This window comes from Nanorana parkeri, unplaced genomic scaffold (genome assembly GCF_000935625.1).
Source record: "Nanorana parkeri isolate BGI_ZX_2015 unplaced genomic scaffold, ASM93562v1 scaffold320, whole genome shotgun sequence".
In the NCBI taxonomy this organism is placed as follows: domain Eukaryota; kingdom Metazoa; phylum Chordata; class Amphibia; order Anura; family Dicroglossidae; genus Nanorana; species Nanorana parkeri.
In genome coordinates, this window is record NW_017306588.1 from 514,344 (window position 1) to 530,706 (window position 16,363).

The 16,363-nt window shown below is 50.2% G+C and overlaps 1 protein-coding gene across 1 annotated transcript in view; it reads right to left on the minus strand.

Annotated features, from left to right (window-relative positions):
• The window catches only part of LOC108788335 (solute carrier family 15 member 2-like), a 42,410-nt gene that overhangs the window by 13,547 nt on the left and 12,500 nt on the right, over window positions 1-16,363 (minus strand). The window contains exons 2-10 of the mRNA XM_018558085.1: window positions 12,160-12,215; window positions 10,803-10,890; window positions 6,194-6,335; window positions 5,995-6,087; window positions 5,699-5,798; window positions 4,108-4,198; window positions 2,352-2,429; window positions 1,106-1,188; window positions 466-552 (exon numbers count right to left, since the gene is read on the minus strand). Coding sequence (XP_018413587.1) covers window positions 466-552; window positions 1,106-1,188; window positions 2,352-2,429; window positions 4,108-4,198; window positions 5,699-5,798; window positions 5,995-6,087; window positions 6,194-6,335; window positions 10,803-10,890; window positions 12,160-12,215 — 818 coding nt within the window. The remainder of the gene's footprint in view (window positions 1-465; window positions 553-1,105; window positions 1,189-2,351; window positions 2,430-4,107; window positions 4,199-5,698; window positions 5,799-5,994; window positions 6,088-6,193; window positions 6,336-10,802; window positions 10,891-12,159; window positions 12,216-16,363) is intronic.

A 16,363-nucleotide genomic window follows, 5' to 3' on the forward strand; every position in this document is an offset into this window, starting at 1 on the left:
GGGTTAGGGGTGAAAGGTCACTTGTTGTGCCTATGTCTGCCATGGCCAAAGAAATATGTAGAAGGATCAGAATGCTAAAAATATAAAATAAGTCCAATAAAAATGTATTTCTCATGACAAGAGGTCAAACGATAAATCCATTGCGTTCCACTGGACTCAGGACAACATGTAGCTCTGATGAAGGTAGAGCTTTAAGCCCATCAAACGCATGGGTATCGTCCTTTTTACTGGACTCATCTTTTTATCTACTTCCTAGACTGCTCTGGGACCCCCAGATACCCCCCGAAAGACAAAGAACAGCCTTCAAAACTTGGAGTTTTAGGTTTGATTTGACCTTCTCTTGCGTTCATTGCCCACCAATATGTTTTTTTATTAAATTATGGACCAAAAAATGTCAAGAAGCTGAGAAAGGACGTTGAGATGACCTATGAAGAAGGCAGCGAGCCAGGAGATGCTCACACTTACCGAATATTTCTCAGTGGCCCAGTCCAGCCAGTGCTCCCTCTTGGCGATTTGTTTGGAGCGATTTCTCCAGCGGTTCTTAATGGCGAACTGAGGATGAGAAAGACAAAACATGGAGATGGTTCAGTTTCCTCTCACTCTGCTCGGACCGCTGAACCAGAAGTACATTGTGTGTGTGTTGGGGGAGCAAAGAGACATTCATGGAAACTTTGGAAAAAAAAACAGGTTTCAATGATGTCCCCCCTTCCCCTTCTTTCCTCAAGTCTAGAGGACAAACATAAATGACAGTGTGCTCGTAAATGGGCCTTATAGAGTCTAAATGTTCTGCCATTGAAAGGAAGACTTTCCTTAGAGATGCAAATGCTAGTTAACATCCCTGAGTTCCCGGGTCTGTACACCCGCTGTGACCATTATGAGGAGCTCCCACCATCCCTGTGCCAAGTTCCTGGGTCTGTACACCCGCTGTGCCCATTATGAGGGGCCCCCACCATCCCTGTGCTGAGTTCCCGGGTCTGTACACCCGCTGTGCCCATTATGAGGAGCTCCCACCATCCCTGTGCTGAGTTCCCGGGTCTGTCACTTTAGGGAGGAGTGACGCTGCAATCTATGAAATGTGAGCGTCGGCTCTGCGGATAAAACTTACTCCGATGCACTTGAAGACTTGAGCTAAGATGTTTCCTTGCGGCGGGTGCTTCTTATACATGCCGCTGCCGCTGACAAACACAACTGCAGGAGAGAAGGGAGAAGACATTGTCAGACATGCATCCCGTACAAAGTACTCGGCGTGTCCTCACATGACCCGACGTTCTTCTGTCTACATGAAGGGAATCATTCACCCACAGCCCCGGCGCATACACAGCGCTTTCATCGGATCTGTTGCTTGGACGCAGATCTGAGGGGGTCGGCTCCGGCACACCAGGGACAGAGTGGCCCCGGGGCCAAGCACAATTCCTGAATATAAAACAAAGTCTCTGTGGTTTATTTATGACTCAAACCGACTGATCTGATGGCGGGAGAATCACTTTTAGTCCCAATCATAATCGTCACCAACGCAAAGAGAGACGGTGAATCTTCCCAGCAGGACAAACACAGCAATAAAAGCTTTACAGGGGATATAATCCTTCCCTGCTCTATTAAAAAAATGTTTTGCCTTTACATACACTTAATTTTTCCACTCTGTGATTCTTTATCATCGGTGCCACGTTCTTTTTCTTAAGCTGGCTGGTGAGTGTGCTGGGAAACTTTTTGCTGTTGTCCTGTATGAAGCCCTTCCGTGTGCACCGCGCTGTAAAGCTGGTAACAAAGTGATGAGTGCGTTTGCCATTTGTTTTGCCTGACTGATTTGGGTGCTGTGACACAGTGGGGGTCTCAGCTGCCGTTGTGATGTGCGGGGACCCTTGGCTGTCCCTGTGCCTTTAAGGGAGGTTGGGCTGCCTCCTGGCGAACCTGCGCCCAATTTTATCTTCTGCCCCCATGTGCTCCAAGATGGAGACTCTCATAGTCTAGAGTTAGGACCGCACTATATAGAGGTGCCTTGGCGCGGCTGTGCGGCTTTCACATATTCTGCAGAAGACGCGTATCTAAAATCTCTGTTTTTAACCTTATCGGTCAGACTGGTTTTATTTTACATGCCGGCTGGTGAGTGCGCTGGGAAACTTTCTGCTGTTGTACGTTCCTTTTCTTAGACGCAGGCGTCGGACGACTCCTCCTACTACCGTGTAATCGATGTTCTCAAATGATAGACCAGTGACAATGTTTGAATTCCTCTACTGTATCATATCGCAGGTTCATTCTTGTCATTTCCTTCTCCTGTCTACATGGAACGTTACATAATAATTTAAGCATTAAAATAAAGAATTGCCGCCCCCCCCAAAAAAAAGTTCACTTACTCAGCGCAAAAAACATCAAAGCGGCCGGAACGCCGAATGCCAGGGCGTAACAATCCGTTCCGAAGCACTGGACGTCTCCTGCAAGATAGACAGATAGGAGGTGTGAGAGGACGTGCCTGGTACTATGAGGGCAAAGTCCAAATCCCATTGGCACTGCCACGGGCTCAAAACAACGAGGTATATGTGGTGCCCAGGTGACCACACGGATTGGCGCCGTGCAAAACACTAATAGTAAATAAAAGTAAATCACCGGCACCAGGGCCGGTGCTAGGATTCTTGCCTACACAGGTAAGGTGCATTTTTGCGCCCCGACCCCCCGACCCCCTGTAAAAACCGGACCAGCGCTGACTCGTCGCTGCTCTCCCGCAGCGAAGGTAAGTGAAAAAAAAAACATAGCGCAAGCATCGGGGCATTTTGACAAGTACAAGTACTTGTCAAAATGCCCTGTTTTTTCCGCCCTCACCCTGCAGCGCCCTCAGGCGGCCGCCTGACTTGCCTTGCGGTAGCGCCGGGCCTGACCGGCACACACTTGAAGGGTTTTTAAAGCATTGATATGTTTATTCAATACCCAACGTCACATGCTGCCATACGGTGCAGACGTTTCGGGTCCGCACAGTGACTGTCGCTCTGATGAAGGATCCCTGTGCGGACCCGAAACGTTAGCACCGTATGACAGTATGTGACGTTGGGTATTGAATAAACATATCAATGCTTTAAAAACCCTTTTTATCATGAATATTTTTTTTATCCCTTATGTCATGTTCCGGCCCCGATGAAGCGGTCTGAGCTTAGCCCTGAAACGCGTTGGTAAATATTTGTCTTTGGAATAAACTTGTATCTGGACTTGAATATTAGGATGTTTCGAATCTAGACTAAGTAATCTTCATTACATCTAAAGGTGACCATGGAAATCTTTCCGGAGTCATCCTAATATCCAGATCCCCCTTAGACACACCCACCATCATATTATTGGATGATAACAATATAAAGTATATATATATATGTACATACACTGTATGACGTGTGATGCTCACTCTTCCTATAGTGTCTCATCACACCCTCCTGAAGAAGTGGCCATCTTAGAAGTTGAAGAAACACGAAGAATCATTTCATTTCTACCACCTGGGCGCCTTTGCTGTTTTGCACACCACCCGGATTGCTACAAGCGAATGCTCACCCAGCCGTAGGTGAGTGCATCACTTACGCTCATATCCTGCTCTGCCACATTTATTGCGCCAGGTAGTGGCGCTTCCGTCTCCAATTTTTGCTTTCCTACATTGGGTTCCTCTAGCTGCCAAGCTACGGATCATCCGAAATCCACCCCCGACCAGCACCCAGAGTGACCATCCCGGCGGGAACCGAAGTATTCCCTGCACACCTTTCTTGCACCTTAGGTTGCCTGATATCCCCAAAGAGATTTCTCGCAAACCTATCTATGTGAGTATCACATTCTTTCTTCTATTCTATTCCTCAATTTTGTTGCTAATATTGTTTGGAGTTGTGTCTCTCTCTCTCTCTCTCTCTCCTCTCTCTCTCTCTCTCTCTCCGCTCGCTCTCTCGCTCTCCGCTCTCTCTCTCTCTCCGCTCTCTCTCTCTCTCTCCGCTCGCTCTCTCGCTCTCCGCTCTCTCTCTCTCTCCGCTCTCTCTCTCTCTCCAATGTCACTTTAAAGAAATGGCCGCCAGCAGGAAACAACGGCTCGCCATATTTGCGCCAGCAGACCCGTCTATATGACTTGAGTCGGACGAAGGAACTGACCTCGGAGTATCGGCGTCACGAAGGTGGAGATGAGACTGCCGGCGTTGATGGACATGTAGAAGATGGAGAAGAACTTCCCTCTCTCTTTTACCTGGAGGAGCCAGAAAAGAAGAAAAACATTTGTGAGACCACTTAGACAACTGCTGAGCCAAAACCGCGACCGGCTCAATTCAGGAATGTGTCCAACGAAACTTAACAATGACAGTCACGTGTCTGAAAAAACAGTTCCTAAGGGTCTGTGATGAGGGACATTTGTTCACTTTAACCCCTTCATGACTGAGGCCCTTTTTTCCTTTTTTGCACCCATGTTATAGTCGCTCCGGTTGCTGGTTTTATTTGGTAGAAGCGCTCCATTTTTTTTATTTGTATGTATTGATTGTATCAAGAGGGCTTGAACACCGAGGGCTCGTTCACACCCAATCCGGACCAGATCTGCACGTGTTTCTGCACACGCAGTGCAGTGTGTTTTGCTGCGTTCCGGGCCATTACAGAAAAAAAAGAAGGCGTTTTTAATGCATTTGCATGCGTTTTGGTGCATTCCAGAGCAGAAAACATAACGCATGCTGCAGTTTTTCCCCGTGCTCTGGAACTGAACGCTGTGGTGTGAACAAGGCCCGAGAGGGGGATTTATCGAAACTGGAGCAGACAGAATCTGGAGTTGAACTCAAAGCCCAACTGAACAAACCGAAGAGAGAAGCTGATTGGTTGCCATGGACAACTGCTCCACATTCTGCCTGCTCCGGTTTTGATGAATTCCCCCCTGAAAGTGCAACTGAAGCCAACACGTTCTCAGTTTTGGATGGAGTGGGGGATGGATTAGGACCTCTGCCAGGTTTTTATTGCGGCCTGTGTCCCCGTTAGGGAGATTTGCCCTCTCTAGTTTTCCTGGTGACAGTTAACACTGAAAGTGACAGAAGTTCCCAAATTTTGGGTTGTCACCAGGACAGGAATAGATGGGAGCTCTTTCACTGGTTTTGACGACCACCAGGGATTTTCTCTCACTTCCTGTTGTGGCTATCAAACAGGAAGTGAAGGGAAATCTCCCCAATGGGACCTGAAAATAGGGGTTACAACGCTCCCTTTCTCCATTGAAAAAGTTGTGGCTTCCTACTTTAAAGCAGGTCACATGCACCTGTCTGTGAATTCTGAATGATCTCAGAAGCATCTCAAACTGATGCCATCAACACAAGCCCATAGACATGTGATTGGCTGAGGTGATGTCATCAGTTTGCTGCAGACAGGAGGAAGTATTTCCTCAGTCTCCCCTTCCCCCAGTGATCAGTCTGCTGCAGGCAGGTGGAAGCATTTCCTCACTCTCCCCTCCCCCAGTGATCAGTCTGCTGCAGGCAGGAGGAAGCATTTCCTCAGCCTCCCCTCCCCCCAGCGATCAGTCTGCTGCAGGCAGGAGGAAGCATTTCCTCAGTCTCCCCTCCCCCAGTGATTAGTCTGCTATAGGCAGGAGGAAGTATTTCCTTAGTACAGGCAGGAGGAAGTATTTCCTCTCCCCTCCCCCTTACAAACTGCACCACATACAGCGGCTTTTCCTCTTTCTGGACTTTTAATATTGCTTCCAAATAGATAAAAGTCTTACGTGTTCTTCATCAAACTGATCACCGCCGAAGGCCGACACACAGGGCTTGATACCTCCGGTACCGAAGGCGATAGCAATCAGGCCAATCAGAGACAGAGCCCTGAAAAAGAGGCGGAGACAGAAGATTACGTACAATGAGCCCACCTGTCTCTCTTAAAGCGGAACGCCGACCTTTGTTCCTGACAGGTGAGCTCCACATTCATCTGACCAAAGTGATGACGGTATTCCTCGTGCTCATCTATAGTCGGTACACACCCTGATTTATTTCGCGCAGGGGGTCGGAGCGGCATACTTACACGTGGACCTCCGTGCCTCCCACGTCAGGGATGGCGCCCACCGACTTGATCACATGACCGATCACGTACAGGATGGACAGCCAAAAGATGGTGCTGCGGGAGCAGAGGAGAGTTCACACGTCAGTCTGCGCGGAGCAGGCGACTCTGCGCTTCATATAAATCAGATGGGCGGCTTGGAGCCGACGCCACCAGAACTCACTTGAACTTGCCCAGCCAGGCGTCGGCGATGGGGGCTCCGATGATCGGGGTGAAGTAGCAGAGCCCGGAGAAGGCGTGGTAGACGGTGGTGGACAGGTTCTCGTCCCAGTGCAGGTAGTTCAGGAAGTAAAGCGTCAGGACGGCTGTGAGGAGAGACGATTCTTATTATAAACGCACAAATGAAATACACACAGGGGAGCTGCTTCTCCTGCCATCCAGTCCTGAAATTTACACAGCTCTGCCACACAGAACAGCCCTGTCCGGCAAGAGGGCAGACTGTGATTGTCCAGTGAAAGGAGAAGTGGCAGACTGATGACCTCATCTCTCCATCTCTATGCTCTTATGTAATGTTTAGCTGCTTCTGATATACTGTATATATATATACACATAGCAGGGACGTGCGGGCAGGGGGGGCGGAGCCTCACCTAGAATTATGGAGGAAAAAGCTGTCAGCTTCATGTCTGTAGCTGACAGCTTTTTCTCCATTCAGATCGGCACCTAGGTACCGCACGTCACTGATACAAACACAGTATACACTCTGTATACAGTATCTATCTATCTATACACTATAGGGGAGTCAGAGTTGGGAAAAGATCGGGGAGTCATTGTGGACCACAGGTGAACAATAGCTTGCAGTGCCAGGCTGCGGCAAACAAAGCGAGCAGAGTTCTGTCTTGTATTATAAAGGGAATGTTCTGTAGAGACAAAGCAATCATTCTGACACTTTATAGATCTCTGGTTCCGACTCATCTGGGGTATGCGGTCCAGTTTCGGTCACCAATCCACAGAAAGGACGTCCTGGAGCTGGAGAGAGTCCAGAGAAGGGCAACACAACTAATGAAGGGGCTGGAGGACCTGAGCTATGAGACGCGGCTACTAAATGTAAACTTGTTCACGCTGGAAGTGCGGAGACTGAGAGGGGACGTGATTCTGGAGTACAAAATGTTTGGCGGTGACGGCAACATAGGCAATAAACTTTTAACTCTAAACTCCCCGACAAGGACTAGAGGCCCCCACATAAAACTGGTGGAGAAAAGATTTAACTGCAAAGGGCGGAGGGGGTTCTTCTCAGTCAGAGTGGTTAGATTTTGGAGCTCTCTGCCACAAGCAGTGGTATCAGAGGAGAGTATTGCATCATTCAAAAACCAATTAGATACTTTCCTCAGAGACCGTAACATACAGGGGGACAGGTACTCTTAAAGCCTTAGACCCCAAGGGGCTCATATACACTCACACACAAAGGTTGAACTTGATGGACCTGTGTCTTTATTCAACCTCAAATACTATGTAACCATGCATCTCTCTCTCCCCCTCCTCTCTCTCTCTCTCTCTCCGCTCTCTCTCTCCCCCTCCTCTCTCTCTCTCTCCGCTCTCTCTCTCTCCCTCCTCTCTCTCTCCCCGCTCTCTCTCTCTGCTCTCTCTCTCCCTCCTCTCTCTCTCTCCGCTCTCTCTCCCTCCTCTCTCTCTCTCCGCTCTCTCTCCCTCCTCTCTCTCTCCGCTCTCTCTCCCTCCGCTCTCTCTCTCTCCGCTCTCTCTCCCTCCGCTCTCTCTCTCCGCTCTCTCTCTCTCTCGCTCTCTCTCTCTCTCGCTCTCTCTCTCTCTCGCTCTCTCTCTCTCTCGCTCTCTCTCTCTCTCGCTCTCTCTCTCTCTCGCTCTCTCTCTCTCTCGCTCTCTCTCTCTCTCGCTCTCTCTCTCTCTCGCTCTCTCTCTCTCTCGCTCTCTCTCTCTCTCGCTCTCTCTCTCTCTCGCTCTCTCTCTCTCTCGCTCTCTCTCTCTCTCGCTCTCTCTCTCTCTCGCTCTCTCTCTCTCTCGCTCTCTCTCTCTCTCGCTCTCTCTCTCTCTCGCTCTCTCTCTCTCTCGCTCTCTCTCTCTCTCGCTCTCTCTCTCTCTCGCTCTCTCTCTCTCTCGCTCTCTCTCTCTCTCGCTCTCTCTCTCTCTCGCTCTCTCTCTCTCTCGCTCTCTCTCTCTCTCGCTCTCTCTCTCTCTCGCTCTCTCTCTCTCTCGCTCTCTCTCTCTCTCGCTCTCTCTCTCTCTCGCTCTCTCTCTCTCTCGCTCTCTCTCTCTCTCGCTCTCTCTCTCTCTCGCTCTCTCTCTCTCTCGCTCTCTCTCTCTCTCGCTCTCTCTCTCTCTCGCTCTCTCTCTCTCTCGCTCTCTCTCTCTCTCGCTCTCTCTCTCTCTCGCTCTCTCTCTCTCTCGCTCTCTCTCTCTCTCGCTCTCTCTCTCTCTCGCTCTCTCTCTCTCTCGCTCTCTCTCTCTCTCGCTCTCTCTCTCTCTCGCTCTCTCTCTCTCTCGCTCTCTCTCTCTCTCGCTCTCTCTCTCTCTCGCTCTCTCTCTCTCTCGCTCTCTCTCTCTCTCGCTCTCTCTCTCTCTCGCTCTCTCTCTCTCTCGCTCTCTCTCTCTCTCGCTCTCTCTCTCTCTCGCTCTCTCTCTCTCTCGCTCTCTCTCTCTCTCTCTCTCCTTTCTCTCTCTCTCTCTCTCCCTCCTTTCTCTCTCTCCCTCCCTCCCTCCTCTATCTCTCTCTCTCTCTCTCCCTCCTCTCTCCGCTCTCTCCCTCCTCTCTCCCTCCTCTCTCCCTCCTCTCTCTCTCCGCTCTCTCTCTCTCCACTCTCTCTCCTCTCTCTTTCCTCTCTCTCTCTCCGCTCTCTCCCTCCTCTCTCTCCCTCCTTTCTCTCTTCTCTCCCCCCTCGCTCCCTCCTCTCTCTCTCTCTCCGCTCTCTCTCCCCCTCCTCTCTCTCTCTCTCTCTCCGCTCTCTCTCTCTCCTTCCTCTCTCTCTCTCTTTCCTTCCTCTCTCTCTCCGCTCTCTCTCTCCGCTCTCCTTCCTCTCTCTCTCCGCTCTCCTTCCTCTCTCTCTCTCTCCTTTCTCTCTCTCTATCTCTCCGCTCTCTCTCTATCTCTCTCCGCTCTCTCTCCCTCCTCTCTGCTCTCTCTCTCTCTCTGCTCTCTCTCTCTCCGCTCTCTCTCCCTCCTCTCTCTCCGCTCTCTCTCCCTCCTCTCTCTCTCTCCGCTCTTTCCACTGAGCCCCCCAGAGAGAGGACAATCATTCTGTGACTCCATATACAGTGCAAAGTCACCAACAGAAGCGGAATCTGCGATGGGGGCCTCAGTAAACCCCCGGGGGCCCAACCTGTGGCCCTTGGCATCTTTTTTTTTCTAACCTTCCAGTGAAGAAATAACATTGTTTAGACCGAGTTCTGGTCATTAAATGATTTGGTTTATTTCCTTCATGCGATCTTGAAAGAAAAGAGGAATGACCAGCGAAGGTTTTTCATGGTCTCATTTCTAGGCCGTGTGTCCGCCGGCGGCGCTCAGCTCCCGAATCTCCTATTCTGATGAAGTTTGTTTCACAAATTAACTTCTATTGATTGTCCTGACTGCAGGCGAAGCAACGCGTTTCCTGTCTGTGCAAAGTGCCCCATGTGACTTTATTAGTGTTGGCGAGTCAGTAGAGTCCAACAGACGGAGATAATTGTCTGCCAACTCGAGCGATGGTTTCCCACAATGCGTATTGTGTGCTCGGCATCATCGCAATGGTCTGCTGTGCGGCTTCAGAACACAGAGATCAATTATATCTGACCTCCGGCCTCCCCTACAGTCTTCTATCTGACCTCCGGCCTCCCCTACAGTCTTCTATCTGACCTTTGTCCTTCCTTTCAGTCTTCTATCTGACCTCCGTCCTTCCTTTCAGTCTTCTATCTGACCTCCGCCCTTCCCTTCAGTCTTCTATCTGACCTCCGGCCTTCCCTTCACTCTTCTATCTGACCTCCGTCCTCCCCTTCAGTCCTCTATCTGACCTCCGTCCTCCCCTTCAGTCTTCTATCTGACCTCCGTCCTTCCCATCAGTCTTCTATCTGACCTCCGTCCTCCCCTCCAGTCTTCTATCTGACCTCCGTCCTCCCCTTCAGTCCTCTATCTGACCTCCGTCCTCCCCTTCAGTCTTCTATCTGACCTCCGTCCTTCCCATCAGTCTTCTATCTGACCTCCGTCCTCCCCTCCAGTCTTCTATCTGACCTCCGTCCTCCCCTTCAGTCTTCTATCTGACCTCCATCCTTCCCAGTTGTACCGGGACTGTGAATACTGGGCTAGCTGAGAGATACTCCTTTGTGTAATTCCTGACTGTACAATCTCCTGGAGATCTATTAACAACCTGATTGTACACCGGTTCACTGGGTGGTCTAGGTAGGTCCTCATAGTGCAGGTGATTGGGGGGGGAGGGGGGGATTCGTGAGACCTTCAGCTGGTTTTGCTACAGACCTGAATGGCTGAAACGCGTCATCCGGAGAAGTGCGTTTTTGTCTCTGCGTTGTCTTTAAATGGATCACAATAAAGGATTTGGTTTTATATCGGATCGGATCTGCCCGAGTTATCAAACTGATAGCCATCTGATTGCTGTTTATCTCATTTGTTTTTCGATAGGGAATGTCGTGTACCGGCTGCGCCCCGTCCCTTTTATGGCCGATGAGACCCATAAAAGTGGAAGCAACGTCCAAGGTCGGGTCTAAATGATGCTTCGGTGGCGTTCCCCGGCACTTTGGACCGCATCCATCTGTGTGCCTGCGCTGCAATGATTAGCCATCAGATCCGAGCTGCGTTATCAGCCGGCGCCACTCACCTTTCATTCCATAGTAAGAGAATCTCTCGCAGAACTCGTTGACGATGATGAACAAGATACTCAGCGGGTAGTTGGTTCCGCATATTCTCTGTGGGGAGAGAACGCATGAGAGTCAGCGGGTGATGATGTCACTGTTTCTATGTCGTCTGTAAAGCAATTCCTGATATATGTGAGACGTACAAAGTATAATATCAGTAAATATCGGGAGTCTATTACCATAGTAACAAACATGTCTGTAGCAGGGGCGGGGAACCTCCGATCCCTCCAGCCTGTGGTGAAACTACAAATCCCATGAGGCATTGCAAGATTCTCACAGCCACAGGCATGGTTGTTGACATGGCAGATGCATCATGGGATTTGTAGTTTCGCCACAGCTGGAGGGCCGGAGGTTCCCCACCCCTGGTCTATAGCAACCTCTCTTAATCTTTTTTTGCCCATTTAAACCCCTGAAATAATTTTCAGGTCTCAGGGAACCCCCTTACTAAAATTGATTTAACTATGGTCAGTGGGAAGAATGCTCCTTACATAGGGGGTCAGTGGGAATAATTCCCTTTACTGACTCTGTCGAGTGGCTTTGGACCCAAAACTATGCCGGCATCACTAGATGGGAGGTCAATCAACTGAAGGAACCCTTAGCAACATCTTCATGAGCCTTAGAGTTCCATGGAACCATGGTTGAGAATGGCCCTTTCTATAGTAATAGATACAATGGATCAGCACTCTCTATAGTACCAGATATATTCCCTATAGCAGTTATGGTGGAGCAAGACTCTCTGGAGCAATAATGATGGAGTGGGGCTCTCTGGAGCAATAATGATGGAGTAGTACTCTCTGGAGTAATAATGGTGGAGTAGGGATCTCTGGAACAATAATGCTGGAGTAAGGCTCCCTGGAGTAATAATGTTGGAGTAGGGATCTCTGGAGTAATAATAGTGGAGTAGGACTCTCTGGAGTAATAATGGTGGAGTAGGGATCTCTGGAGCAATAATGTTGGAGTAGGACTCTCTGGAGTAATAATGATGGAGTAGGGATCTCTGGAGTAATAATGTGGGAGTAGGGATCTCTGGAGCAATAATGTTGGGGTAGGACTCTCTGGAGTAATAATGATGGAGTAGGGATCTCTGGAGTAATAATGTGGGAGTAGGGATCTCTGGAGTAATAATGTTGGAGTAGGGATCTCTGGTGGAGCAGTTCTCGCAGCATTGGGTTCATTGCTCTCTGCTTAGACCTCGCTCTGCATGGCTGTGGGCAGAATGACATGAAATCGGATGTCACTCGGACGCGGGCCGGCGTCCCTCTCCGGCCCAGAACGTCGGACGTCTGGGTGGGTGGCAGCCCGACCCGCAGGGCGACTTACCGGCACTTTCTTGGTCGGCGACGACTCTCTGCTGAAGAACGTCTTGACTCCGGTCCCTGAGGAGGAGAAAATAAACGGGTCATCTCTGAGGCCTGACATGATGCCGGAGTCCCTGCGCGTCCTCCTATTCCAGCCTCTGACCCTTCCCTCCCATCCCGGCTGGGTGCAGCTCACCTCCCGAGTCCTCTGCTATTAACTCAAACTTCCCCGGCACATTCATTCTCCAGGAACACCGAGCAAACCTCCCATCTGTACTCTGCAGGGGACCCTCTGACTCTCTAAAAAGCTGAATGTTGGACAAACAAGAATGCAAAGTAATAGAAAAGCAGCTATAGGAGCTGCTTTACCTGCCAAGGGGTTTGTATTTCTGTCCATCCAATCCTAGGACTTACACAGCTCTGCTACACACCAAAGCCCCATCTAGCAGATTGTAGGAGCTGCTTTTTGTCCTCCGCCGTTCATCAACGCTCACGGGTCTCGTCCTTTTCTCCCAGCCTGGGATTGGACAGTGAAATGAGCAGCGGCAGACTGATGAGCCCATCTCTTTTGGTCACACTGATCTCTCCTGCTATCAGCGCACCGTTTGCACTGCAGCACAACAGGCTGCTTCTGCTGCTCCCAGAATTCTGTTCTACGGGGACTACATTTTAGCTGAGTTCAGGTACTTAAAAAAAAAAAAAAAAATTTGTTTAATGATGTATTATGCAGTCATTGGGGTCGTCATAGCTTAAAGCTTTTCCCCATAGTTCTCCTTAGTGTCCTCCCGTCACCCTATGCTCGCGGTATACTGAGACGCCGCAGCTGAAGCGGATCCCGACAATTGTGCCGGGATCCGCCCAGCTGCGTGACTGACAGCTGGCTCCTCCTATCTAGAGGCAGAGCCAGCTGTACCCGCCCCCTCCCCCGTCCGTTCCGCCAGTCAGCGCTGGCGGATCGGAGCGGGGAGGGGGGAATCCAGCCCCTCCCATGTCACGGCAGAGAGCTGTGACAGGATCGAGAGGTGAGCGAGCGCCGGTATGTGTTCTCTCACCTCCCGATCTACTGAGCCGACCTGTGACAGTCTCATTGGCACAGGTCGGCTAGAACTATGAGGTGAGTGGAAAGCCCCTCCCCCCCATAGTTCTCCTTTAAGGATCACGATGTTGTTCCGGGAGTCGGGTGATTCAAACCTGTGCCGCCCCTCTGCTCAGTGCCGCCCCGAGGCCGGGCCTCAGTGGCCTTGCCGGGAATCCGGCCCTGCCCATCACTCCCTCACTGCATCTTCACTGCCGCCTGTGGGATCTCCTTCTATATCCAACCACAAAGGTTCTCGAGTATGCATTCTCCATCTATTTACAAGGAGCATCCACTAGGGGGCAGTGACAACTGAATAGTGGTGCCATCATTATGGTGTCACAGCTCCTTAGGGGAGGCACCATTGGCATGTATGGAGAATGTACGGCAGTGGGAGGAAGTTCAGCTAACAGCTCTGGGGATGAGAAGTTCTCCCCACTGGGGGTCACAGACACTTATGGAGACCCAGTCCTGTTTTGGAGCATCCCTTGGTCCACATCTTACCTGCTGGACAGATCTCACTATTAGTCTCAACTGCCCACAAACCTTTAAAGCAGTACTCCGGGCCAATAAAATCTTAAGCCTTGCTGTAGGGCTACCACTGACCTGCAAGAGATAAGCTAAAATAACTAAAGTTATACTCACCCGAATCGCAACCCTGGCTGGCTCTTACACCGCCCCCTCCAGCCTGTCTCCTCCCCCATTCCAGAGAAGGCATGTCCCATGGCATCCTCACATTCTGTACACTGTATAAGCTTGCACTGTACTGTGTGCTGTGCAAGAGTTAAAGGAGAACCATGAGGGGGGGAGGGGGGTGCTTTTCACTCACCTCATAGTTCTAGCCGACCTGTGACAATGAGACTCAGTAGGGAGGTGAGCGAACACATACCGGGTTCGCTCACCTCTCGATCACGGCTCTCTGCCGTGACAGGGGAGGGGCTGGATTCCCCTCTCCCCGCTCCAATCACCAATCACGCTAGTTTGTGTCCTCCCGTTACCCTAAGGAGAACTATGGGGAAAAGCCTTAACCCCATAGTTCTCCTTTAAGGTTTTATTTGCCCGAGGTTCTGCTTTAAACATGTGAGATAAGTGATGTTCAGGGCTCTCTCTCTTTCCTTTCTTTCTCTCTCCTGCTGCTGGGTGAAAACGCTGAGTGCTGACATAATGCTAAAATACTACAAGTGCTGCCTGTGTGTTCTGTGGAACCTATTATGGGGTGTCCTGTTAGTCAGAAGCTGTCCTGAGTTTAGTTTGTTTTGTCCTACGGACTTGTTGTACAAAGCCTTCCTGCATTAAAATTGCATTTGCCTGCTGCCTTGCTGAAAAAAGTGCAGGATAATACTGCTTGGACTGTTTTTAATCACTCCAGTAGGTGTGGTGCGGGTATTAATATCAGCATTAATATTCTCATAGTCTGTAAATGATGTAACAATATAGATTACATTCAAGTTACTATTTTACTTGTTAAAGGTCAGGATGTCCTGAGCCGGAATTCCAGTTCTGGTGGCATTGATCTGGTAACCACGACCCCCCGCCCCCACAACCACCACCACTTTTGTATGTTTCTGTAGGTTAGATATCTGTACCCGAGCTTTTCAGTTTGGGGTCCCTTCCTCTGTCTGGGGGATGTTATGTTAGACAAGAAGACTGCTGCAGGAGAATGGAGACTTTGTTGCAGATTCTGCCACGGGAAGACTTTCCGTTACAGTTTACAGAACCCAGAGAAGGATTCAGCTCATAATGGGCACAGCAGGTGTGCAAACCAGAGACCTCACCAATCCAGTCCCCAATAGATATTATTATTATTATTAGGGAAGCACCAATATCGGTATTTCCGTATCGAGCACGAGTACCGATATTTTTTTTCCATACTCGCTGATACCGAATACCAAGCCAGGCAGCGTGTAAAGACTCACCACCCGGCTTCCCAATTAGCAGGGAAGCCGTCCCCGTGCTTTTCGTGACTAGGTGACGAGAAAGCATGGAGCCTACTTCCTGAAAGCCTGGCGACGTGTAATGACGCGGCGCCCGGCTTCCTGATTGGCCAGGAAGCCGGCTCCATGCTGACTCGTCATGAGGTGACGAGAGAGAGCGTGAAGCTGGCTTCCTGACCAATCAGAAAGCCGGGTGTCGCGTCATTACACGGCGCTTGGCTTCCTGATTGCCCAGCTTCCGACCTATTAGGAGGCCGGGCAGCGAGTCATTACATGCTGCACAGGCTTCCTGATTGGCCAGGAAGCCGGCTCCCTGCTCTCTCGTCACAAGTGATGAGAGAGAGCAGGGAGCCGGCTTCCCGGGCCAATCAGGAGGCTAGGCATCGGAGCATTAGGGCGAGTACGAGTACTTGCCCAAATACTTGGCATCGGCACCGATACCAATACTAGTATCGGTATCGGTCCATCCCTAATTATTATTATTCAGGATTTATATAGAGCCAACAGAGATATGAGACATCGGGGTGGAGCGATTCTTTATACTTGCACATGCTATAGAAAAATAACAGTATTATGGGACAGTGGAGACGGTTCTGTCACGTCTATGAGTTCTGTTGATTCCCGTGCGTCAGAGTCTCCTGCGGTGCCGGGATCGGTGGGGGCTCCGTGTGTTCCCAACTTGTCTGAGCAGAGTATGAGAAAAGCAAATTCCCACCTCATACAGGTGACAATCACAGCCGGAGCCGCTGGTGCTTGCAGATGGCTGCTCTTTGTTGTGTGCAATTGGCTACAGAAACCCCATTTTCTTCCCCAGACACAAGAATATGGGATCACCCCGGGGGTCATGGCTATGGGAAAGTAGGAGAAGAGGGGTCACAATCACCCCACTAAGGTTAAGTCATGTGTTATAGCGCACATTAGTATGCATTACATTCGGACAGTTTGCATTGCCCAATGCACCCCAATGGACCAAAACGTGTGCATGCAATGCTTTCAGCAGCACATGGCACCACAATGTCTGTCAGCAAGGTGCATTAGAGTGGCAATCACACTGAATGTCACCACAGCGCAGCAAAGTATGTAACGTGCATTGTCGTGCATTACTGCAACATGCTAAGGTGAATGGGCCCTAAAGGAAGTTGTTAGAAGATTAAACAGTCACATTGTAATGTGTACAATGGGGGGGGGGGGGGGGGGGGGTGATGGGTTGTTTTTTT